At 36.4% G+C, this 26710-nt stretch overlaps 2 protein-coding genes across 9 annotated transcripts; both read left to right on the top strand.

Moving 5' to 3' along the window:
• The first annotated feature begins 4595 nt into the window (after positions 1-4595).
• Positions 4596-17142, top strand: LOC113054312 (arfaptin-2-like). Of its 8 annotated transcripts, none has more exons than XM_026219767.1 (10): positions 4596-4833; positions 7635-7745; positions 9335-9367; positions 10484-10592; positions 11228-11290; positions 12220-12335; positions 12434-12655; positions 13155-13312; positions 13822-13996; positions 14106-17142. In XM_026219767.1, exons 2-10 carry the CDS (start codon positions 7647-7649, stop codon positions 14259-14261), a joined length of 1131 nt encoding a protein of 376 aa, XP_026075552.1. In that variant the 5' UTR covers positions 4596-4833; positions 7635-7646; the 3' UTR covers positions 14262-17142. The 8 variants fall into 8 exon arrangements, with proteins under 8 accessions (XP_026075552.1, XP_026075551.1, XP_026075553.1 ...); XM_026219766.1 differs by having other exon boundaries at positions 9335-9391; XM_026219768.1 differs by lacking the exon at positions 9335-9367.
• A 918-nt stretch (positions 17143-18060) lies between these two features.
• Positions 18061-25655, top strand: LOC113054311 (FH2 domain-containing protein 1-like). The gene is made up of 12 exons (XM_026219765.1): positions 18061-18139; positions 19093-19545; positions 20588-20649; positions 21128-21227; positions 21328-21413; positions 21593-21693; positions 22802-22872; positions 22973-23080; positions 23185-23255; positions 23331-23448; positions 23555-23719; positions 24254-25655. The coding sequence occupies exons 2-12, from the start codon at positions 19126-19128 to the stop codon at positions 25406-25408; spliced, it is 2457 nt and encodes an 818-aa protein (XP_026075550.1). The 5' UTR covers positions 18061-18139; positions 19093-19125; the 3' UTR covers positions 25409-25655.
• The last annotated feature ends 1055 nt before the right edge of the window (positions 25656-26710 follow it).

The raw sequence follows: 26710 nt of genomic DNA, 5'->3' as shown, positions 1-26710 counted from the left end.
TGTCTATATGAATTGCATTTTTATTCATTCATTCATTTATTTATTTATAACGGGACCATGCACAATTTTTAACATAAAATTCACATTTCATGCATTGCACCGGATTTAGGCAAAGGCTAATTTTCGTCCATAGTCCCCAGGCAGGTCAACGCTTACAAAACACAAAAAATACCTATATGTTAAAACAATAGATACATACACACATACTGTCAAGGCCATAAATGGCTGTAAAACAACTAAATCAGTCAGTCAATTTATCTACAACATTCTTAGTGGTTACATAGTTGATTTGATTTTAAAAAAGATTTTAACTTAAATTTAAAAAGACCATGAGTTTTACACCCTTTTATGTCCTCTGGTAGGGCATTCCACTGATTAGTGGCTTTCACTGTAAAAGATGATAGTCCAAATGCAGAACGACGAAAGGGAACTACACAATTACTCATATGCGATAGTCTGGTTGATCTCACAAACGTTTCACAGCGAGGATGAATAAAGTCACGTAATACAGAAGGAGCCAGACTGTTTAAAATTTTGTGAACCATACACATGCTTGAATAAAGTCTAAAATTGTCGAAGTTTAAAAAATTATACGTCTCTATGATCCTACAAGAATGAAAATGGTTAGGTTTTTTATCTAAAAATTTTAATGTCTGTTTATATAGAGATTTCAAGGGTTTAATAACAGTTTCACCAGCTTGACCCCAACATGTCAAACAATAAGACATGTGAGAGAAGATTGTAGCATGCATCAGAGCCTTAGCTACCTCAAAAGAAAGACAATGTCTAATTTGTCTGAAGTTTGCCATGTTGTATTTAATATTTCTCACCATTTTCTTTACATGTTTTTTAAAACTAAGATTAGAGTCCAATGTTAAACCAAGATAATTTAATTCATTAACTATTTCTATCTTTTCACCATTAATAAATATGTCAACATCAGGAGATTTAACTTTTGTTTTTGTGAAAAAAATTCCTTTAGTTTTACTAATATTCAAGCTAAGACATGATTGTTCCAGCCACTGTGTAACTCTTTCAATAACAGATTTTAACTTCTCAGCTGCTAATTCAGCTGTTCTCGCATGTGTAAAAATCACAGTATCATCTGCATACATTTGTACTTGAGTCCCTTCACACTGTTGCGGGAGATCATTAATATACAAACTAAATAGTAAAGGACCTAGTACTGATCCTTGGGGTACGCCCATTGTGTAATGCAAGTTGCTAGACTTAGCTCCTTTGATTTTCACACATTGTTCTCTATTAAGCAAGTATGAGGATATCCATTCTAAAGTTTCAGATGATAGTTGAAATGTAGACAATTTGGAAAGGAGCACTGCATGATTAACCGTATCAAAGGCTTTACGTAGATCTAAAAATATAGCCCCAACAAATCCTCCTTTGTCAACTTTAGATTTTATTTGCTCTAGTAAATGTAAAGTCGCTGTTTCGGTCGAGTGATTTGCTCTAAAGGCAAACTGCATACAATGTAAGCCAGACTCAATGATGTTAAGATGGGATGTCAGCTGTTCAAAAACAATCTTCTCTGCAACCTTTGAGAGTACTGGCAGTATGCTTATGGGTCTGTAGTTACTAACCTCATAATGATCTCCAGATTTAAAAATAGGAGTAACAATGGCTTTCTTCCACGCAGTAGGAAAAACACTACCTTCAAATGATAAATTAATTAAATGAGTGATAACGGGGGTTAAAATATCTTTATGAGTTTTAACAAAAATAGTATCAAAATAATGTGCATCTTTACATTTTGAATTTTTCAATGAGCTAATAACTTTATTAACTTGCATTTCATTTGTCTTAATTAAATTAAAACCTTTACATACATCCTCATTCGGAATAATATTTATTTCCCTTCTTGCAAATGTATCCCCTAATTCTTTAACAGAGTTAATAAAAAAACTATTAAAAATAGTAGTAATGGCACAATCATCTTCAATTAGATTTCCACTAACTTTAAGCTTAACATCTCCTATAAAATTTGGTTCCTTCCGTAAAAGAGTATTTATGTTTTTCCAGATTAACTTACTATTACCTTTAGCCTCATTCATTTGATGAAGATAATAATTGGATTTAGCAACTCTCAACTCTCGAATAACTTTGTTTCGTAAACTTTTGTAACAAAGCCTATCAGTGTCTCTTCCAGTCTTAATAGCTTATTATGATGATTATTATGGTTTTATGATTTTATTGATATAATAATGAATTTATTATTTGCCAAAGTGTGGTTTGAAATACTTTCCTTGCGTAGCGTGTGTAATGTGGGTAATGACTGGGGAATATTTGCAACATCACTGTATGTGTGAATCGGTTGCTAAACAAAAAGTGATACTGTACGTGCAAGCTCCACATTACAAATGATATATAAACCAACAAAAAAAACAGTAAAAACTTTGGCAGCTGAGGGAACTTCTAGAAAACCTCTAAAGAATGGCAGGTCATATCAATTATATGTAAATGTAATATATTTTGTAAAACAGCTACCTTATTTTTGCAGCTGAAGGCTGTTATAGGACAGACAGCTTTCACCTGCAAAAATAAGGTAGCTGTTTTACAAAAATATATTACATTTACATATGATTTAGTTGGCCATCAATCGCATATTGCATTAATAACCATAAAAAAATCCCTTTATGTTTTGGATGGTTGTTTGCTTGATTAAATCAGAAAAAGTTCATATGTAATGCAGGGAACCCCTGCTGAGATACTGAACACCAGGACCCACCACAATGCTGTTAACCTGAGGTTTGGACACAAACTCTGATCTCTGGCCTTTTTTACAGACGTTCTCAGAGCATTCTGAGTGGGAAGCTGTGAGAAAGAGTTTGAGAGTGAGTGTGTATAGCTGCTGAGTGAAATGAAAGAAATAATAGAAGGACTGGGACAGTGTTTATTTTATTTATTTAAATGAAAAGGTCTAAGTGTGTGAAATATTTTTGCATAAATGTTCAAATAATATCATGAACCACCCTGTTTAAATGCATTTAAATTCTTATAGATTTTTTGAGAGCCACAAAAACTAAATAATAGACCTTTAATATTTCACTAGTAAAAATATTTTGTGTATGTGTATTTTCTATGTACGAAAAAGAAATCTAAACATCTTTGATATTCAATTCACATTTATATAGCATTTTTTTTTTTATCAATAACACATCGTTTCATTGCAGAAAATTTATATTGAAATGGATAATGAAATTTTGGCAAGATAGCAAAAACATAATTAATACTGATTCAGCAAATCTTAAAATCTCGACTTCATTACCATTACACTGATTCAGACATCTGCATTTTTTTTCAGTATCCATTATGTTCATGATATGAGCTTCTGATATTTAATGCCTGCAAATCATATACACACCAAACAGATTCTCATTTGATAGAACACATTTAGCAATTTGTATAAACTGAGACGATGACTGTACTTTAAAGATGTCTGAGTCAGTAGGCCTAAGTGAAAGTCTGAACAACAGTGCTTTAGGACAAAACACTTTCTTGTGGTCTGTTAGTGATATAAAGATGAAATGTGTCATGTTGTTTTTGTCTGCTACTGCAAAAAGATTAGGTTTATTTCACTGACTTGTGTTTTCTCCATTCCTTGTACTACAGGTCATCAGAAGAAATGAGTCAATAGTCATTGAAACCTTTTTTTCTTGCGCTTTTCCTCTTACTGCCCTGCCTTGTACTGCCACCCTCCGATCAAAGTTGCTGGATCTAGTGGTTTCTTGTGTTATTTCTGCGGTCTTACTGTTGCGGTTTAAAAAATAAAATCTTAAATCATTAATTTTTAAGTAAATATTTTAATTAACTGTACTACAGTAGCCTTCTGCTGGGACAGGTGCATCGTCTCCTCTCTTCCCTTCTCATCATGGCTTCTTCCTCGCGCTAGCAGCGTGTTTCAGTCATAGACAGTAAAAGAAATGGACACAGCGACCCCATTGGAACTCAATTGAGACAAATGAAGCCCAGTTTTAGCGTTTTTTAGCACTTCCGTTTCTGCCGCGCAGACTCAAACGAAGCTTGACGACGTCAGCAACCTGTCTGACAGATGTAAATCTTCTAAGTGGCTGTGCGTGAAAACTGCCATCGTTAATCTTGCGGAGACGGCGAGCTTGAGCGGGGAGTTCTTTGTCGTGAGTGAGCAGGAGTAAGTATTCTGATTAATTATTTTGTATAGTATTTTAAAATGTAACGCCAGTACGCCATATTAAGTTAATTGCCTGCGAGCTTCTCCACCTGTCTGTACGGTAATGCGACAGAGAGCCGAGTGGTTATGACGCAATCGTTAGCCTATTTTTTACAAAAACTGTTTATACGGGGCCATAATGTAACATAAAAGGTAATAAAGCCCTTTATACATTGTCGTGTATCTTTAGAAATAAATAATGGACAAACGGAGTCTTTAAACGCCTCAGATGTAAAGTTATTCGCTGTCAAAGTGACGCCAAAATGAATGGGAGTCGATGGGAATGCTAACGCAAGTGAAGTTCTGCTAAAAGATGGCAGCCCCCACCCGACTTCAACTTCCGGTCGAGTTCCTTGCCCTACACGTCGACTAAAGGAAGGTCGTCGCCTGTCGTCAGATCCGCAAAGCATTTCGGGCTACTGGAGGCTGATTCGCCCAACAATACAAACAACAAGCCGCTGGACATATAGTGGAATCCGCTGCACATGCATTGACATAAATTCACCCCCCATGAATGCATGCTTATTTCCTCACTTTTTGGGAAGTGGCAGTATATAATCGCGAATGAACTGGGATAAAATATCCATCGCGCGCGACAAATAGCTAATCCTAAAATAGGAAATACACAGGTAAGATAAACATTTATGTCTTGAATTATGTTTATGTAGTCCTTATTACTAAACATATGTTGAATTAGCGTTCATGTAGTGTATACGACGACAAAAATGTATTTGTGGCTTTAGCTTGGGATTGCTACTCAAGTGTGTGATATTTGTCTTGCATGAAAACGTGTTCGTTTTTTTTTTATTATTATTGTTTTTTTATTGAAGGCCCACTTGGACGGATGCTGTCAGCCTGACATATTATAACAAATTTTGCGTTATGGGAAATTAAATGCGTAACTGTTTCACGGCTGAACGTGCCATAATGTGGTTTATGTAGTTAATAAACGTTTATCTTTAAACGTAGTAGAAATCTCGTGCTTAAAATGAATTTGTTAGTAAAATGGAATGAAAATAGTCTCCGTTCACCTGTCCCACCTGTTCGCCCAGCAGGTAGTTAACGCCACGCATATCAACGACAGGTTCACCACTAGTTTAGACTTCTTAAGTGCGCGTTTTACATCACCTCCATGTACTAAAACGTTTTTCTTTGAGCTCATGGCTGCATTTATATTTTCAAAACGACACGAGCCAATAAAAGAAGGCGGCACTTGTCTTCCCTAATGTTTTTTTCCCCCCAAAACAACAATAATAGCCTTAGTGATAAAAGTAATTGCCAACAGTTAACAGTTAGATCGAGATACAATTGATTTGTGAGAAAATCTTGATTATGCTCTTTTAGTAGGTTTGTTAGCATGCACATTTTAATAAAACCATTATTATCCGCTTAATAAAGGAACATCACCTCAGCCAGCTAGCTCCAGTCATGTTCCTTTCACTGTGGTGGTGGTTGTCATAGAGGCAGCCTTGGTTAGATGGTATGCTGCCTCCGCAAATCCAATGGAAAATCACAGGGAAAAAAGCATTGATGCATGTTGTTGTATTATCATAGCTGTCAAATTACAATCCCATCTATGTAACGATTTTGTAGTTCTTCTGAAGCCATGTAGAGCAACATAATTACAGTTGAAAAATTTGTCCAGCTACCCATGCATGTTTCCATCAGATGAGCTATACTGGAGGGTTTGCATACTGTATATGACAACAGGTTGCTGAAATATCATCCAAATTGATCCCAGATGTCCTTCTGAATAACAGCATTTCTACATTGGATGTTGGGTGTCATCCTCACTGCATCTTTCTGTAGGTGTTGATACTGACCACCATGCAAAGTATTCACCAGTAAGAGGGAATGTCATTCACATCAAAAGGTAGCTGGTAAATCAAAGGTGATACTGCAAGCCACAAATTGAAACGCTGCTTTCTGACATGAGGACTTTGCCATAGTTTGGTTCTGCTAAGTAAATGGTGCTTATATTTATGCCTTCAATAAGGTCACATCAACCCACATCCTGTGACCATCTATCCCCTCCATTCCATCATTATAATAAAGAAGCCCTTGCACTTGCTCACCGCCATAACCACGGCTCTCTGAGTGCAAATTATTAATACCAGTTTTCCATTCCTGTGGTTTAAGATTTAAGACCTGTACCATTAGCTTTTATCCTGCCCAAATTTCATGCTCTAGCACTCAGAAGAATTAAATGGCTCTTCTGTGAAGGCAGACTATGATTCCTCCGCTCATACCAGCCCTCTGAGCACCGAGCCTCCCTCCCTGAGCTCCTGTCTAAGGATTAGACCAACTTGCATGAGTCACATGTTTCTAACATAGCTCCCAGCATTCCTATATTTTCCTCTGCCCATTGAGGAGGCTGAGCTTTATGATAAATAATAATGAAAGCCTGCTTGAGAAGTTGCACACTCAGTGTGGTGAAGTTCTGCAGGTGTGGCATTGGGCTCTGAAGGAGTAACCAAAGTAAGTATCGATGAAAACCACTGCAAGTTTCTAGATATTTTTAAGTAGTTTGAAGTGAAAGATCTACTCCTTGAACTCCATGGCAGTTCCTTTTATGGTGACGACTGGTTTGGGCGCTGTCAGATGATCTGATAAGTGCGTTTGAAAAGAACATTCCTGAGTAAACGCTTTTCAATCTACAGCTTCCGGCATGTGTATGTGGAGTATAGAAGGTCTTGTAGATTTTACAATTAAAGGGATATTTATCCTAAAAACACACTGTCATCATTTATTCACCATCCCGTTTTATGCAAAAGAATGTGTTGGGTAGAATGACAGCAGACCTTGGTTACCATACCAGTGACTACGTTTACAAGCTGTTAAAATTCGGGTTATGGTCGGGTTAAGGTCACTATTCGGGTTTCTGAAACATTCGGGATAACACGTTTACATGCATGAGCAGAGAGAGTTACTCCTGTATACATGGAATGTGTAATCAGTCGCCAATATCCCGATGTAAACGGCGACGCACGGTTAGCGTCTGGACGTAAGACGCAATATGTGTCATTTCCGATTCTTCTTCCTGTATCCAAAGACTCAAAAGACCAAGATTCCTTTCGAATAGAACATGCGCAGAACACACATTTTGATGGGGATATGCCGAAACGCATTAACAAGACCAAATATTCGGGTTAGAAAAGGGTATATCCGGGTTTTTGCCGGTGTTTACATGGCTGTTATTATTGTTACACGGTGTTATTATTGCTAATATCCCGGTTTTGAACGGGTTATTGGCTGCATGTAAACGTAGTCAATGTTTGTTGTCTGAATAGAGGTCTGGTCTATATTGTTAACTATCAGCAGTGCTTTTATGAATATATTATTCTGAAATGTCACAAACAACCTTTTGTAACGTATTGAAGAGCTCTATTTTATTATCTTATCTTTTTTCTTATCACACTCGCTCTTTCAGTAACACTCCAGTATGGCGGACAGTATGATGAGTAAAGCAGCCACTATGGAGATTCCTTTTAACAGTAATGGGGACTCTAGGAATCTAGCAGAAGATGACAGCCTGGAGCAGGTGAGCGATATATGGTGATTCAGGTAAAGTCAGGTGCAGTTTACCTGAACTCACCCTATTAAGTTTGTTTGCAAAACTGAAGCCGTATCAAATCAATGAAGTTTCAAAGCATCAAAATGTGGATGACTGTTGTCTGGTTTTCATAGCTAGAGTAAGGTTTTAACAGAGTCTAAATATAGCTGTCTGCCCAGTTGGTTTAGTTTTTTTTGCAGGTTTCACAATATCAGTCATGAGAAAAGATCTTAAGGTTGCACCAGGTGATGCAAACATTGCAGTTTATAATTGTTCAGCTTTTTCTTGAGGACTTGAAATCATTACAAATAAGGTTGTCAGGCATGTTAATAAGTAACAGTAATATGCATTCATTTCGTAAAAATGGCTTGTGGTGAAACTTAATTGTAAAGTCTAGTGTGTATCTTGCTTGTCTTTGCCTTTTAAGGAGTAGAAGGCTAATTCAGCCAAGCACAAAGTGTTCAAATCTCCCTATTGTTGAAACCATTGTAAAGAAAATGTAATGTTGTCTCAAGACACACCTCTGTAAGACAACTAATCCGTGGCACTGGATCCGGGAGAAGAAGTGTTAGGCAAACAGACAAGCAGTGAGCTATTTGCTAGGATGTTGAATCATTCCTGTAAGGAGGTAAAGGCTCTTTGTTTTAATTTGTTTACAATTTTCCCCCACTAATATTCTCATGTTATGTCCTATTTAAAAAGCCCATCCTAAAATAACAGTAGCTGATCTAGGGATGAAGAGTTTACTGATTTGACGATAAATCATGATAAAATTCCCCACGGTTAGTATTTCATATTTTAATTAGCATTAAAACCGTTTTCGATAACTGCAATTTGAACCAATCAGGATTTAATAAATACTGTCTAGCATAAAGCAAAGTGTTTATGAATGGTCTCATGTGCGCACAGCATGCAGAGTAGTTTTGTTTTGTGTGAAAACATGGCAGGAAGCTGGGATGTTTTAAATGAGTGCTAAGGGAATTATATGAATGAATGAATTGTATAATTGAACCTCTGAAGGTTAAAACTGTTTTCAGAAAAGATTTGATGGCATTTGGTTTTCATCTACACTCCATGTAATACCTAATAAAGAAGGGTTCTTATCGCAATGCTTTGTCCACGGAGCTCTAATTCTGCTGTTCCATCAGCGCCACCTACTGTCAGAGTGTGAATTTACATTTAGATTCAGCCTGTACAAATTTGCATGGCCTGCTGTAAATTGACCAGTTGATGGAAAAACAAGCTTGCGACCTTCAATGCATAAATAATACATTAAATAATGTATTAATTGAATGTCATTTGGATCTAAACGTACTTGTCTTCCTTTACCAAGACAGAGAAAGAGTGGGATCACTTTTTGTAACTTTATATTTCTTTTATTGTCAAGCCTGGAAGCCTGCCTTTATTGTATTAATAGGTGCTTATCGGCCCTAAAATATGGATTCCATTGTGTTTGATAGTTTTCTTCATCATCACTGTTTTCAAGTCTGATTTTGTTTTACATTGTGCTTCATTTTCGTTCGTTTATCTTTGTTTTTGTCTTTTTGTTGTCATGTTCTTCCCTGATGTCTGTGCAGGCTGCAAAGAGTCAGTGGCGCTTAAGAGAGAAGGTAGGGAGTCCCGCAGGCCTCAGGGTGAGGAGGAACACTGGGAAGGGTGGCAGAGTGTGTGTGTACTGTATGCCTGCACGTCTATGTCTTACCATAGATAATGATTTTAGTTCTCCCCACGTCTATGTCTTACCATAGATAATGATTTTAGTTCTCCCCATAACCGGGTCACAATGGACAGGATGTTTTTCAAATCACATGCATTATTTTTAGGCTTTTTTAACTCATTTAAATCAGTTTTTGAGGTAAGATACAAATCCTAATACAGATAGTGTTTGTTTATTTTGAAAAACATCCTGTTTTGTCCCTCTGTAGTATTAACCATTGGCTAGCGACCTTGTATTATCTATTAACTCTATATCGCATACAGTACAGAACTTACTGTACATCAGCATATGTATCCTATGAGCCTAAAATAGTATTCACTATCACTGATTCAGATTTTTTTTTTTACATCAAAAGTCAGGGTTTACGATGATTGCTTTGGAAAGCGATTTAAATAATCATTAGTGATAGATGTAGTCATATACTTGAACATTACTTTCTAATTTGACTTTGTTACTGCCACATTTTAATGTACAATGATGCATTTAACTAATCTTTCTTAATTATCTTTAGTCAAAGCTGACTTAATATTTTATTTAACAAATAAATGTTTTTTTTTTTTAAGAAAGTTGATCACACCATTGCAAATTTGCAGATGTGTGAAGACCCCTGTTTTATTTGTGAGAAAGCTCTTTTTCTTTGTCTCAGATGACACTGGTGTTGGTTGTTGAGAGTTTTTAAAGTCACTAATGTGACTTGTTTCAGATAACATACTTTTTTTTTTTTTTTTTTTACTACATCAAGGAAACTTGGATCTTTTTCAGAGTGTTTGTTTTCACAGGAAATTAAATATGAATGTTTGTATGTTATTCATAGACACGTGATTCATAATAATTCTGGGTCTAGTGTGATTCTAACTCTGAAATGTTCTTTCTAACATTTTATGACACTTGCCAGTGTATGTAGAACTTAAAGAATTGGCTCATTTTATTAAAAAGAATGCCTAGGTTATAATATTAAATTCTTAAGATCTCCTCATCACTTGTTTTTTATTTTTTTGCATTTCTGTAGGACTTACAGCAGGTCATGGTGTCCGGACCCAATCTTAATGAGACCAGCATCGTATCAGGTGGTTATGGAGGTACAACAGAAGGCATCATTCCGACAAGCTCCATCAAAGGTATTACTCGCACAGAATAACATTTAATAATTTTTCACGTTCATCTAAAACCCAAGTCCTACTGCAATGTGCAAAACTACATCTTTTTTTAAATTATTAAATCAACTGGGCAAAGAAGTCTGTGTATAATTATTCTAGTTTTAGATTCACTTGAACCCAGTCCCAAGTTGTTTAGTTGTTAGTGATATATACCATGTTTGGAATGACTTTGAGGACCTCTTGTCTTTCTAAAGTAAATGCATACTAAAATTGTTCAGTATGTTTTGCATAATTTCCACTATGGGTTTTCCCACTCATTTCTTTCCTATGGTGCAATCCAAATGAGATCTAGGGCCTCTGGGGGCATTGGTCATTATCTGTATAGGTATTCTGTGAGTCATGCTAAATGGCTTTAAAGTTTGATATTAACCAGAGTGAAAAGGCCACAGATCTGAAAATGCAAATGAGCTTCAGCTTTGTTTGTTTTTTTTGTTGGTTTTAATAAATCTCCTCTACAATGAAAAAGTATGCAAAGTTATCCAGCCAAAATGAACTGCTTTTGATTTGGATATGTGATTGTAAGGTGACCATCCTGGCCCCTTAAATCTATTCACTTGTGATTCAGTGAGGACTTTCTCTCTCTTACCCTTTCTCAGGCCCTGCAGTCCGTCTTAACATTGACTTTTTGGGCAACAGACGCATTCCAAATGAAGGGCAAGGTCATTCATGCCTCAGTCGTAACCCATCTCCCTTCTTTCTAGTTTTCCACCTTCACATTGGTGCCTTGAATTATAATCTTGAATTATATCCTTTTCAAAACTGTTGTTGTCTTTTCCAAGGGTATGGGATGCTGTACTACAGGAACAAATTTAATTCCCTGGCTTTTGTTTTCTCTCTTAGCAGACTGGACTTTCTCTTCTTTCTTGCAGGGTTAAGGTTGCTTTTTTTCACTAGCAGGAATTTTTTAATGGGAAACCTTTTGTCGTTTTGCTTCAGAAATCAGTTTTGAAATTGTAATCTGGCTTTAATCCTGCTGACTTTGCAGAGGAAATATTTAGAAAAATCTGCTGCAGAATGGATGGGTGTGTAATATGTTTGTTAAATCCTTTTATTATTTTTAACTTCTAGTCAGTCTTTTTCTGTGTAAATGAATATTTTACAAAAATAAATTAGCAGACATATTGGGGTTTATAATAACAGTTGTGTGATGTTAAGTGAACTGTAAAATGTCTCCAGCTGTTTGTCATGAGGCAGCAGATTTAGCAAAATATCAGTTGTGTGCTTTCCTGTTTTCATTTCATCTCATTACATTATCACCTTCTCTCTCTCACCTTCCCTTTTTTTCCCTCCCTCTCTCCTCTTGCTCTTCCTTCACATTCACACACATATGCACTGGCATTACACACTTACATACACTTCACTTATTTGGTACAACCCATTCCATTGTTAAAAAAAATTCCACAATTGCGTAAATAATTTTAAAACTTCACACTTTCATTTATTCACTCTCATCTCATCTGCTTTACATATAGCTGATACACCTTCAGAGCTATGATGCAATTATACGAACAATATCAAAAAATGGTGTGGAAATAATGTGGAAGTACAGACAGTTGTAGACTTACTTCAAGCATTTTGCGTGTATCAGGGTCCAACATGCATCACTCCAGTAGCAATTCCTCCACGACAGCAGAAGAGGCCACAAGAGGCATTGCTGTGGAGAAGTTTGACATCATGAAGAAATGGGGTCTGAGCACGTACAAGGTTTGTCAATTAACGGTTTGTCTTTTCTGAATAGATGTCAGGTTGTCAACCACTTCTATTTTGAAGCCATTTGTGTATGTTATCTGTGTCTCCCTTAGTGCACCAAACAGATGATCTCTGAGAGGTTTGGCCGTGGCTCACGTACTGTGGATTTGGAGCTGGAGGCTCAGATTGAGGTTCTGCGGGAAACCAAACGGAAGTACGAGAATGTGCTGCGTTTAGCGCGAGCGCTAACCAACCACTTTTACAGCATGGTGCAGACCCAGCACGCCCTTGGAGACACTTTTGCCGACCTCAGTCAGAAGTCTCCAGAACTTCGGGTGAGGCAGCATGGCCATCTTCAAATTTATGACATTTGTTGTGACTACCATGCATAATTAATTACTTGTGGAACTGCTGTAAACATACACATATATTTCATTTCATAGTTCAAACTGTCAGGGTTTACAGTGAACACTGATAGGCCATAATTGTTTTAGGGTTGTTATTGTTCAAGAATGTCTAACATTGCTGGATGGGTCTAAAACTACTTAAACATGAAGGCTGATTGCTATGATGTAGCGCTGTCACTATCAGTAGAGTGTTATCTATTATAGTATTTAGTAATATTTTGAATTGGCTTTTATTTTACCTTTTTTCAGTTTTCATATTAATGTTATATTTTTATCTGTTTAAATTTATTTTAGTTTTAATCATTTCAGTACTTCAACTTATTTTATTTCAGTTAGCTGCTAAGACGAAAGTTTTTTTTTTTTCATCTAATATTTATATTTTAATTGATTTCCACTTTATTTGGTTTGTGGTATTGTTTATGCGCAGGATGAGTTCGGATACAATGCTGAAACACAGAAGTTGCTGTGCAAGAATGGAGAGACTCTGCTCGGTGCCATCAACTACTTTGTGTCCAGCATCAACACGCTGGTGAACAAAACAATGGAAGACACATTGATGACTATCAAGATGTACGAGAATGCCAGGTAAAGGCTACTCCAGCTCTGTAGTCTTTAGTATAATAGCCTTCATTTGTTTTTTGGTGCTTGAGGTGTTCCACTCCTGACTGCAGATATGCAAAATTCAAGCACTTTAATTGTGTTCTAGGTTAATTGGCCTGTGGTGCTACTGTATGTTTGAGAGTTTTCATTATACGTTACAGTTGTCTGAGTTGAATATTCCTTTATGTGCAGACGAGATGGTATTGATCGAATGAACCCCGAGCGTAGCACCAACAGGCTTTGACACTGGCTGGTCTTCTTACTCAGTCTTTTGATTGAAAAGAGAAAAAGGAGTAGCATATCCTCTATCACAGTTATTTATTTTGTGTGGTACATACTGAGATCTCTGAGAAACCTTTGATGCTTTATGCTTTTATCTGATGCAATACTAGCTTCCATTAATGTCAGATTTCATCATAAATAACTTTCAACATCACATTGTATAAAATTACGCTTATGTGGCGTATTTATGGTGTTTCTCTGATCTCCTATAGGCTAGAGTTCGATGCACACAGGGCAGATCTGGAAGAGTTGAACATGGGCCCACGGGATGCTGTTACTATGGCTCGTATCGAGGCTGCTCAGCAGCAGTACCAGATCCACAAGGAAAAATATGAGCGTCTCCGCAGTGATGTCAGCATCAAGCTCAAGTTCCTGGAAGAAAACAGGGTGCCCGACAACCCGCATAACTTCATCTTTAAGTCACTCAAATAGCCCTTAATCAATTTATTGTCTGTATCTTGTCATCTGACACGACTTGTGTGTCTCCCCCTCACAGGTCAAAGTGATGCACAAGCAACTTCTCCTGTTCCATAATGCTATCTCTGCCTACTTTGCTGGAAACCAGCAACAGCTGGAACAGACCCTCAAGGAGTTCAACATTAAACTCAAACCACCAGGGGCCGACAAACCCTCTTGGCTGGAGGAACAGTGAAAGTGCCCGTTTACCCCTGGTTTCCTGTTATGTCTTTATCCACACAGAGCGACACAGTTAGGACCACAAGAGACCAGCGTTCTGAGATGCTAGCAGAGACAGGGGCTACAACAGAGCCTCCTTCACACTAACTCGCTCTATACTTCTCTTCCTTGATTCTTCTTTTCCTCCTCCTCATCCTGTTCTTGCTCTGAGACTGTTTTCAAGTGTCTGAATAGTCACATGTAGTATGTAACTGGTCCCAAAGGTTCCAATCAAATGTCAGTTTAAGCTTCATCCCTATAAAATCCTTCTGATGTGTCATGCAAAACAGCTGTTCTTTCCAGATTATTCTCAGTCTTACTCGCACGTTCTCTCTCTCTCTCTCTCTCTCTCTCTCTCTCTCTCTCTCTCTCTCTCTCACTCTCTGTGAGTGACCACATCTTGAGGAAATGTTCCTTTTGTTTTTCTGTGAAAAGCGTTTTATTTTGCTACTACTATCTTTTTTCTGTATTGTAGATTTGGTCTTGTAGCTAATGGGGGGGGGGGGGGGGTCCAGATTATTCCTGTCACAGAGTGTTGGTGGTTCTAACAAAAAGTCATTTTATTTTGAAAAAAAAAAAACAGATATAGTTTTATCTGATATTGGTATTGAATAAGGATGTACATTTGTGTTTACTATTCCATGAAAGTATGGTTTAGTCAATCCTTCCAGCTGTCTTTCTTTGAAATATTTTGAATTAATGAAATATTGCATTTAATATCTTAAAATGAGGTACTCATTTTAAGTTATTTAATCTCAAATTAATAATACTGAAACATGATATGGACTGAATTTCATCTAATGTGGGTGTATAGTTTCCTGCACGTTTAACAAAGCCCAGCAAGATAAATCTAAAAATCAGTTTCTTTACAGTTTTGAATTTCTGAAGCATGATTTTGTTTATTGTTTTATTTTGACAATTATAGTTTGTAGTATTATGTACCAGTGCATAATGCTCCAGAAAGTTTATAGGTTTATTTTTAAGTTAAAAATAAGTTAATCAAGGAAGTGTATGTATGAGTTGTTTTTGATTGTTTTAAAACAGGCCAGTTACTAAGTCCCACCATTATCTGCCTCTTTATCTACCAAAATTTGCACTAATATTTATGTTCTGACTTGTGTTCTGTTAACGTATATATTCTTTCATTGTTCATTCAAATTGCAATTGGTTCTGATGCACCCTCTGCTTAATTACTTTATCTGCCTCGGCAAAAAAAAAAAAAAAAAATTCCCCCAATGAAAGATTTATATTAATATCACAGTAATAGTTTTTTCTTTCTGTGCCATAGTAGTGCTAACGAATCATTTCATTAGTCTAACTCTCACAATGTTTCACATAAATATAGTACAAAATCTAACTGAATTATATAAACATAAACATTTCAAGATATGTTTTGCATTTATTTTTATTTGTGATAAGATGGTATAATCAGATGAGTTTTACTTCGTTTTCACTACATAATTTTTCACAGAAAATATCTACATAATGCTCCCTGATAACCTTTATTTTTATAAATTATTTTTTTTTTTTTCTTTCTTCAGTGAGTTCAAAACACACTTTGAAATATGCTTTTGCTGTCTTAACACATTTGATGCAGTGATAATGGGGTTAAAGCGCAGACTGTCAGATTATGGTTTATGTCAGTCTGGTTTATTTTGGTAACACTTTACAATGAGGTTCATTAGGTAGCATTAACAAATTACATTACAATAAAATTACCTTAACAAGGATTAATAAATTGTGTAGTAAGTGTTTTGTTTATTGTCTGTTCATGTACGTTTATACATTAACTACATGTTAACAAATGCACCTTATTGTAAAGTGTTATCTTAATTTTTTTGATTTCATTATGTAAGCCTGAAATAACAACTATGATCTAATGTTCAGTACTTTTGAACATTGCACTAACTCTTTCTAAGCTTGAGACAAAGCAATACTGAAGATGTTTCTAGAAAGTATATTTTCATGCCTGTATTGTCTGTCCCTTGTGTGTTTCTGCATGGCAGGTCTGATAACATTAGTTGTACATTTCCATGCATTGTGATTCAATCCTTTTCAGTGTATCAGTAAAACACTACCGGGGTACTACTGCAGGAAAATTATTCTAGAAAAAACAAAAGGGAAAGGGTTCTTCTGAATGTTAAAGGATGCTTGAAATTTAGATTGAATGTCAACTAAAGAAGACTGTACAATGTCTATTTTATTTACTTTTTTTTAAATACAAAGTATTGTGTTTTATGTCCTGGCACATTTGTCAACATGTTGAGATTGGTAGGGTGTGTGTTCTTTCATCTTGAGAGATGGAGAAAAGGGTTACATCTTGAGCCCCAGAGACTGAACTGATTCATGAAGTGATTGACATTTGTACCTGACCAATGGGATTTTAACTTTAGACCCTTCTGAACACACACAAATACATATATGTGTGTGTGTGTGTGTGTGTGTGTGTGTGTGTGTGTGTTTATTTATCCCCCCAGTAGATTTCTTTTTTTCTTTTATATCAAATGCATCTATTAAGTTTTTTTTTGTCGTTTTATCTCTGATTTTTTTTCTTGCTATTATTATTTTGATTGCTGTCAACAGAAATGTTTGGCGTTTAAATGCTTACTCCATTAATAGGCCTAGTTTTAGAGCATAGCAGAATGAAAGGGTTATAATAATTAACTTATTTATGTACAATCAATATTTAAGGCTGCTTTGTGGTATTGTAGTGTATAAATGATTGTATATATGTAAAGATAAGACAGATTTTGAAACTGGAAACCCATGATGTTAGACTTTGCTCCTGGCTTTGACCAAATGTTTGACCAACAAACGTACAAGAACCCACCAGATAAAATTTGAAAGGTTTGCAAAAATTGTCTTTGTGTCATTTGTACTTATGTTGTTTTGCTTGACTCTGCTTGTCTTTTAAATTGAACAAATACTTCCAGCAGATGAAGTCAGGCCATGCAGAATGAAGGATGACCACTAGAGGGAAATGTTGAATATTGTACTACAGATGTCTCTAAAATTTGAGGGCCAGTGCTGCAGTGGTCTAATTAAATCTAATGATGATTAATAAAACTATTAATACACACCTGTTAACCTTCACACGATTTCTGTTGAATATAATTGTAACGGAAAAGATAACCAACCTTGTCCCTCAAGTCAAATGCAAAACTATTTCTACCCAAAACATTTAAATCTGTTTCTGAGCAGGAAGAACTTTCTCTCAGACTATATTCCAGTTAGATACGCTGATTATACAGACAACCAGAGAATTTGACTGGATTTAAATAACAAATTCGGACTTTGTATGTTAACTGTTTGTATCTCTTACAAGCCGATAGAGGGTAATATAACTACATTTTTAAAGATAGCTACATACTGTTTTATACATTTGCAAAAAGATATGACTTACCTTCGACTGACAGTATGAAGCCTCGGCTTCTGTCAGTTCCCAGACAGTGTCTATCGCCACACATCTGGGCCACATCTGGCCGGCATGGATTTCACACGGGCCAGTGTTATGTTGCTGGATGGGTCACGACTGTTGCGATTCAAACTGTAGTCACATGACCTGTTTTAACCCAGCGGCGTGCCGTTATACTAAAACTAATTTAACATAAAGACCCAATGTGTGTACATTTATGTAATTATATTCTTTCTGAAGAACAAGATGCATTCTATCAGCCCAGGTGAGAGAGGATGCGGCTCCGGAGCGCGCATGAGGGGGTGTGGCCACTCTCATCCATTATCCAAGTGCTTGAGTTGATGGCGTTTGCCATGCGGATTGTCTGTTGACTATCTCCAGCAATGGACATCAGTTGATCAAGCGTTCATCAGCACTGACCTTATATTATTTACTTACAGGTACGTACATGCAGAAATAAATTAATTTTCTGTCACTTTCTGTTGCTTTCCTCATAGTTTTCCGATTATCATTGATGTTTGACTGGTTTTTAATTAATCCCTCGTTTGAGAGTTGCACATTTCAAAGTTTTATAACCGCCTTGTCGATATATTTTCACCATAATTTTCGGAGTTAACTATTTAGCTTAAAAAGGCAGTACTCGAATAATGTAGTGATCTCTATCATTGTATTTGTTTGTATTTGTTTGCTCGGCCTCTTTAGTAAACATAGCCTACATGTGACTGCTGTAAATAAAGCTGTAATGTACTAAGCCATTTCGTACTGTAACTGTATGCAGAATAATTATTTAGTGAATCATTTCGTATATAAAAGATTAATTATATTAATTATAGTATTAATGTTTATATTAATGACATTTGTATTTTTATATAAATTAACAGAATTATCAAATTTGTAAGCTATACATAATGATAACCAAGTCAAAAGCATTACTTTTAAATGTTGAAATAAATTAAGCAGCGTTCAAAAGTAGAGAGACCAAAGTACGTGTGATATGCAAAGTTGCCTGTATGCTTGATAATCTTAATTAAATAGTTTGTTTAACTGCCTGTTGAAGTCCCTGTGCATATTGGACTTGTAAAGTATAATCTGACTTTGTGGTTTGCTCACACAGCCACCTTTTTTAAATATGCAACCTGCTCTTCCAGTGTAAGGGTTATCATTGGAAATTCAGATGTTGGCTATTTAAAATTCTTGACATTTGGTTGTATCCAACAGTAAGCCATAACACTTAACGAATGTTATTGATGATACAAATCTTGGATGCATTGAAGCTCAAGGTTCATTTCAACATTCTTGTTTGTGTAAGAATTCTCAGTCTGCATAACACATCGTTTAGCCTCTCATTGTTTTGTATTTTTATATGTATATTTTATCCTAATATGTCTGTCAGATCCCTCCAGATTTGTCCCCTCTGTGTCCTTCAATGGATGGAGCTCCAGTTTTAACCACAGCACCTCTACCATCTTTTCGTCGTGACCCATCTGAGTGCTTTCAAAATGAGACGTCACCCCTCATTCATATTGCACAGCCCCCTCCCATGGGTCCGCCCCCTCCACTACCACTACCACCCCCACTTCCTTCATCTATGGGGGACCCTTTCACCCGGACTGTCCAACGACGCTCCAAAATGCGCAATTTCAACTGGGACGCCATCCCCAGGCACAGCGTGTTGGGAAAACGCAATGTTTGGACAGCCCAACGCAACCTCGAGAACTTTGAGTTGGACACTAAGCGAATGGAGGAGCTTTTCAGCCACAACGAGCACCACAGTTTGACTCGTCAGGGTGGGATGGTCAGAAAAAGTGTGTGGGGACTTTCGCAAATCACTACAGAATCCAAAAATGTAAGTGGTGCTGCTTAAAATTGATTCAAGCTGAACTTTGCAAAGCTGTTACAGGTCATGTAAAGTATACCTACAGCTGTACTTTCCAGTGAGGGCCTTTTCTTGAGACAGTACTACAGGATTGAAAGACAGCACAGATGACATCTCTAGTTTATTAAGATTCAAAGTGCAGGACAGGAGCAAGTGGGTGAATGAAACATTTAATCTAGTGCTCGCTAGTGGTCTATCAACCCAATCTATTGCTCATTTGTGAATCTCACTTTTTAAGCATTCTGGCTAATGATCTGGAGAGGTGACTCCGGTACCGGTGCTCTGATAAAGCTTGAGTATTGGACATACTCTCTTCTGAAACACATAGAGGTGGAAGTACAACTTCTCAAGTCTTGAAAGATCTCTAGCTTTGCTCGTTTTGTTTTCCTTCTTGTGTAACCTTCTTGTCCCAAAGGCAATAAAATGACACACTGCAAATGTCCTCAAAGAAGACATTTATATTATGTGGGGAAATCCCAGGTATTAAACATTAGTGAACACACTCACATTGTCCCTTAAAATTGTTTAAGCACATTCAATATTTTTCAGAATTATTATTTTACATGCGCAGCATACTGTGCTCTAGGACTCCAAACATTAAAAGGATAAAAAAAAACAGAATTTTTAAGTAAATGTGACATTTAATTAAATTTTCTATCTCACTGTTAATCCTAATAAATATTTACCAGTGCTCTCTGCAAAATTCATTTTCAGGAAGACACCGTCTTTTATATTTTACTGTTAATTGCACAAACCTAAGAGTAGACAGATGATTTATGTTCTGGTATTGTCACTGTTGTTATCTAAGAACATATGTTGAACTATTCGTAACCATGTAGGCATGTCTTTTTGATTCTACTTTCATCTTTTCTTATACAGAGAATGATGTACTTATCTTCATGCTTCCTAGATTTAGTTTTTAGTTGCTGTTACTGAATATATAATACATGATATTTTCAGAAGACTTTCCCAGTTTATGAGTAATTGACACTGTATGTTTATGTCTTTTTAGGTGTCAATTCTCAACTCCAAGAAAAGTATGAATATTGGGATTTTGCTAAAACAATTTAAAAGGTAATGTACACAGTATAAAATTAAATAAGTGACTGTTTAAATTTTTCTAAATCTTTTTTTTTTTCTTAAACGGATCCTGAGCTTGTTCTTTGATTGCCTCAAATAGCAGGGAAACGAATCTTTGAGTTCCTAAAGCATTTGCGTCTGTCTTCTCAGTCGGCACTTTCATAAATAAATCTATATATCTATATATAGCCATGATTTCCTGTTTTTGTGCAGTGCTTCATTTAAAACCATTAAGTTGTTTTTTCTCTCTCAGTACTTGAGGTTGTAATTTCCAGTAGAAAATGAAATGAAAGCATGCAGATAAAAATCTCAATCTAAATTGATTTGAGTGTTTCAAAGAACATTCAAGCACTCAATTAAGTCCATTATAAGTAATATGTGTGACAAGCTGCTGAGAGCACACAAAGTAACTCTCAGGTAGGCCATTTAAAAACATCTCGTCTCTCTCATCTGTGTTTGATGCACTTTGCAGGCCACCAAAGGACATCGTGGAGGCTGTCAGGCACGGTAATCTGTGCCTTTCTTCCGGGAAACTGAAAGAGCTCAGCAAGCTGTTGCCTGATGACATGGAGGTGAACTGATTTTCTCTATATGACCTCATTGTGCTGTTCTATTGATCAGCACCATGATCAACACTGTTTTTAATATTTTTCTTGTTTTTACACGTTCCAGACAAAGAAGCTGCTGTCATTCAATGGAGATCTATCTCCACTAAACGAGGTTGACCGTTTCATGGTGATGCTAGTTCAAGTGCCAGGGTGTGTTTTCTGGTCACGTTTGAAGGGCCATTTTCTGTGCAGTTTTGTATAAATGTGCTCCACAGTATTTTCCCACATGTTCAAATGTGTTAATCAGCTGACTGATTAATTAATCAGCTGACTGAATGGGATTTGGCTAAGAAGCAGCTACAAATTCTTTGACTTTTATTTGTTTTCAGGTATAAAGTGAGGATAAAGTGCCTGCTCCTTAGAGAGGAGTTTTTTCCCTTTATTGAGGAGATCAAACACTCCATTGCTGTCATGACAACTGCTGCTAATGGTACTTTTTCCTTTTTACATAGGATGTTATACAGTATAAACTATGAAACTTATTAACTATATATATATATATATATATATATATATATATATATATATATATATATATATATATATATATATATATATATATATATGCTAATTTTGTGGAAATGTTAAAATTCAATAAAGGTATCAGACAATCAGGCCTCGAGTACCTTATTGCTTTTATAAAATGGTTATCACACAATAAAAAATATTTAAACCAAAAATGTATGTATTCAAATGTTACTTTATTATGTGTTATTACAATATAAAATAATGCTTTCTATTTTACTATCCTTTAAAATATAATTTATTTCTGTGATGCAAAGCTGTATTGCCGTCAGCCATTACTCCAGTATAAAGTGGAGCATGATCTTTTAGAAATCATTCTAATATGCTAATTTATTATTAGAATAGCCAAATATATATATATATATATATATATATATATATACAGACATATATATTATTAATTTTTTTTTTTTGGAAACTGCAATAATTTTTTTCAGGACTCTCGATGAATAAAAACAGCATTTATTCAAAATATAAATAGTTTCTAACAATATAAATTTTTGCTGTCACTTCTTATCAATTTAACACATCATTGCTGAATAAAAGATTTAATTTCTTTCAAACAATAAAAGAATAAAAAATATTATGACCCCAAACTTAAATTGTTAGAAAATATTTTTTTCACAGTTTCCAATAATAATAATAATAATAATAATAATAATAATAATAATAATAAGCAGTTCAACAGTTTCCAACACTGTTAATAAATCAGTATATTAGAATGAGCTCTGAAGTATCATTTGACAGTGAAGACTGGAGTAATTATTTGCATCACAGGAAAATTAAATGTTGTGTTAAAATAGAAAAATGCTATTTAACATTGTAATAATATTTTTGATCAAAGAAACTTGATGAGCATAAGAAACTCCTTTAAAACATTAAAAATCATTCTGATTCTGATTCGGACACACACACACACACACACACACACATATATATATATATTTTTACAAAATATAAGTATTTGTTTTGTTTGTATATTTATTTTTAAATCTTACTTTCTCTACCCACAGAGTTGCTGGCATGTGATGACCTACATTCAATCATCAGACTGGTGCTGAAGGCTGGTAACTACATGAACGCTGTGAGTGTCACAATGTCTGTTTTGTTTGTTATTAATACACTATTCCAACATGTGAACTAGAGCTGAAGCAGATAAATGACTCTGGCTGTATCTTGTTCAGGGTGGCTACGCAGGGAGTGCTATTGGCTTCAGGATGACATCATTGCTCAAACTGGTGGACACTAAAGCAAATAAACCTGGCATTAACCTTATGCACTATGTGTCCATGGTAGATGAAGTGATCACTCTTTCCAGGAGTTTTTATTGTTAAATGTTGATTCATGAATGTATTACTATAATTTTTTGACATTTATTATTTTCTGTTTATTATAGCAAGCCCAACAAATTGACGAAGCTTTGCTGCATGTCGCTGAACAGCTTCAACACATTGGGATTGCAGCAAGGTAGATATAATACAGGTTTTGTATTGTTTAGGAGATGCATTTAGGAGAGATAATATTCTGCTTCATCTGAAATAGGATCCAAAAGCAGGAGGTGGAGATGGACTTTCAAAGGGAGTTGGAGAAAATTAGGGAAGCAAAGATGGATGCCAGTAAACAGCCTGATTTACTACATCAGATGGAAGCATTTCTTCGTGTAAGGAAAATGCATTGAAAATCCAGTGTATTGTCTGGTGGCTGGTTTGAAAAAATATCTAGGATTAGCAGTATTCTGGGAGTAATATATGTCTGCTCCTGTACAGATGGCAGACATTAGGCTTGCAGACGTGGAGGCTTCCCTTCAGGAACTGGAAAACATCAGTACCTCTGTGGCAGAGTACTTCTGTGAAGACCCAGCCACGTTTAAGCTAGAGGAGTGTTGCTCTATCTTTCATTCCTTTTGTGAGAGGTTTGAGAGAGCTACACAGGTACATTTTCTTTTCGTATAAAGTAAAAAATGCAGGAAACTTTATAAGCAGATATAGTGTTACAGTTCAAATACTCGCATCAAATTTCTGTTCCTTTTTTCTTACAAAATGTATTTTGGTTTTATATATGAACATTTAGATAGGATTTGTTAGCCTAGGATGAATTGAAATCAATTTCACCACACATTTACCTATGTTTTATTCAAACATAATGTTGCATTTCATATCAGTCATGCCTTTCAGTGACACTTATTGACTTATTGGTAAAATGGTGCATTAACAAACATTTTCAACATCAATTTTGTTATATGCAAAGTACATTTGAACAAATGTAGACAATAATAAATTAAAATACATTTGTAACGTCTAAATATTTGTATTAAGATTCAATAACTGCAACATAAACTGACATTTTTACAGACATTTGACAAAAAGAATTGGAATCAGTCCCTGAAAACAAAAACATTTTTTTAATCTGTCGCACGTCTGTGCAAAAGTTAATGAAACACCCACACCAACTTTTATGTCCTACAGGAAAACCGTGAGCGTGAAGCAGCCGAGACTCGCAAGCGACAGCGAAGAGAAAGAGAAATGCTGAACAGAATAGCCAAGTGCCGATCCACCTCCACATGCACCAGTCGGGATGTGACAGATGAAGTCTCCGCACTGGAATCTGTCCTGACCAGCTTTCTCCACCAACGTCCTTCTCGCAGGAGGCCCGGTGGGCTCACACCTGTCACGGACGGCCCCATCAGGAACATCCGCCCTCAGGTTGAGGAGCGTGAGGGCAGAGGGGATCTGGACAGCCCTGTGGAAACCAACCAGGAAAAATTCTCAAAGTTGGAAGAACCAGAGAACACCTGCCTGAAGGAGGAGGTTCCACCCAGCACCGTTAATGACATTCAGCGGGTACGTGCCGCATCAAAGAGAGCACAGTGCATAGATGATGAACTTATTCCAGAAAGCGACGACCTCAAAGAAGTTGGGCGTAGCAACATCTCAACTAAAAAAGAGTTTGAAGATGGAGAGGTGAATAAAGAAGTTGAGTTGATTGGAGACATGGATAAAAGAGAACCAAGAGTGGAGGAGGACAACAAGAAAATAGAAGAAGAAGACAAAATACCCGAGCTCTCGAGCAAGAGCTACCACTTTCAGGATTGCGTTGCTGGTCTGAATGGAACGGCTACACCTGATCGTTCCCAAGGCCCTGCCGTGTGCACCTCCGCTACTCTAAAGAGGAATATAAAAGAGGTAGATCTGGCCTTGCAGGATGCACTGGGAAGTCTAGACTCACCGTGGACCATCCTCAGCCCTAGTATCTCTCCCTGTAACACACCACACCACAGACATTCCTACTCCTTCTCCAGGGTGGACATCCTTGATGATGGGGTTTGGGCATTTCCTGACACTCCTGTACGGGACAAACCCTCATTCTCCCATAATGCAGGTATGGGGACTTCATCCTCATTACCAGACTGTCCCTCAAAGCGAATTCCAGCACAGGGGACATTTATAAGGTCTGCATCACTTGGTGATGAAAAAGACTTGGCTCCTAACTTCAAACTGGGACAGACCTTTCAGAGACGCACTGGACAGGAGCTTCCCCCAGATAAGAGACCGGAAAGCTCAGGACTTGTATCTTTCTTTCGACGCTTTGGGGAAAGAAACCATGCAGGATCTGTTGGTTAAGATGGCATGGAATGTTCTTCAAGGATTTTACTTTGACTTGAAGGATATGATGAATGTAAGGGAACTTGTCTTACCACACTCCTGATGTCTTTTGTGCTCTTTTGCAAATCTATTGTCGTTTTTAGTTCGGTTATTTCTAAAAAGATGATTTCATTGGTTCACAACATTGAATTTCAGGTACGGGAATGTTTTATTGTTGTTCATTGTCCTTTAAGGTCTGTCTCAGTTTTATGCAATAAAGTGTGGACCCCACCTTATGAAGCATTTGTAACGCGTGTCTTTTTTTAATAGGCTTACATATACAACAGCCCCAGAAAAATTTGACATTGAAGCCACATTTAATGCACTGTGGTGTTCTTGAGACAATGGTGAGGCGTTTTGTAACATGGGAGTGCTTATTAAAGCAAAAGTTCTGAGCTGAAGGCCTCTGTATTGTAGAGATGTAGTACAAATGCTCATTTCAATCAAAACTTTTCACAGATGGAGGTTTGTTATGGGTTTAAATGCTGAAACAGTTTTCGCACTGTTCGAAATTAAGACAAAAGGTATCTGGACTACAACTATTCAGTTAGGAATGACAGAAAGCAAGAATAAGTTTCCACTGAAGCATGAGGGACTGTCAGTCTGGCCAACCTGACGATTAGCCTATAGGACGGCTATGGTGTTGATGTCACTATTCAATAATGTGGTATGATATATATATGTATGTAGGCCTATGTATGTGTGTTTCCTTTCTATATGATTTCTGCTGCAGTCTGAATTTAACACATTCTCTTTGACTGCTCGTGCTCATCAAGATGGAAAAAGGAGAATTTGCCATGTTGTCTTGGTGATGGTGTATGTTTACGGTACATGATCTCACTTGGCTGGTGTCTCGGTGAAATAATACCCCCTGGAAAAAAACAGAACACAGACTCTTCTTTCATCCAGCCCTCAGCGCTCTCACTATCAAGGCTGATTTTGTTCCTGAAACTAGAAAATTTTCCAGGTTCTTCTCACATATTTTTAGACTGTTTAAGAACCTATTTCCACTAGAAAGTTACAATAAATATAATCTTAAATATAAAATTTGTTTTGTTCTGTTAGAGTATCCCACCATTAAGACAACTAGTTAATAATAGTATGATTTTCTATGCAATCTGTTTTTGTCACAAAGGAAAGCATGTTGTGTGGAAAAGGCATGATTAGTGTGCATTTATGTTTGTGCGAGAGAGGGAGAGAAAGAGAGAGAGGATAGAAAAGAAAAAAAGAAACACAGGGAAGAAACCCGAGCTTTAGAGAAGGAAAGGAGGACAGGATCAC

The sequence above is a fragment of the Carassius auratus genome, chromosome 35 (genome assembly GCF_003368295.1).
Source record: "Carassius auratus strain Wakin chromosome 35, ASM336829v1, whole genome shotgun sequence".
Lineage (NCBI taxonomy): Eukaryota > Metazoa > Chordata > Actinopteri > Cypriniformes > Cyprinidae > Carassius > Carassius auratus.
The sequence above is the reverse complement of the archived record's forward strand: the minus strand, read 5'-3'. Positions and strand labels throughout refer to the sequence as shown.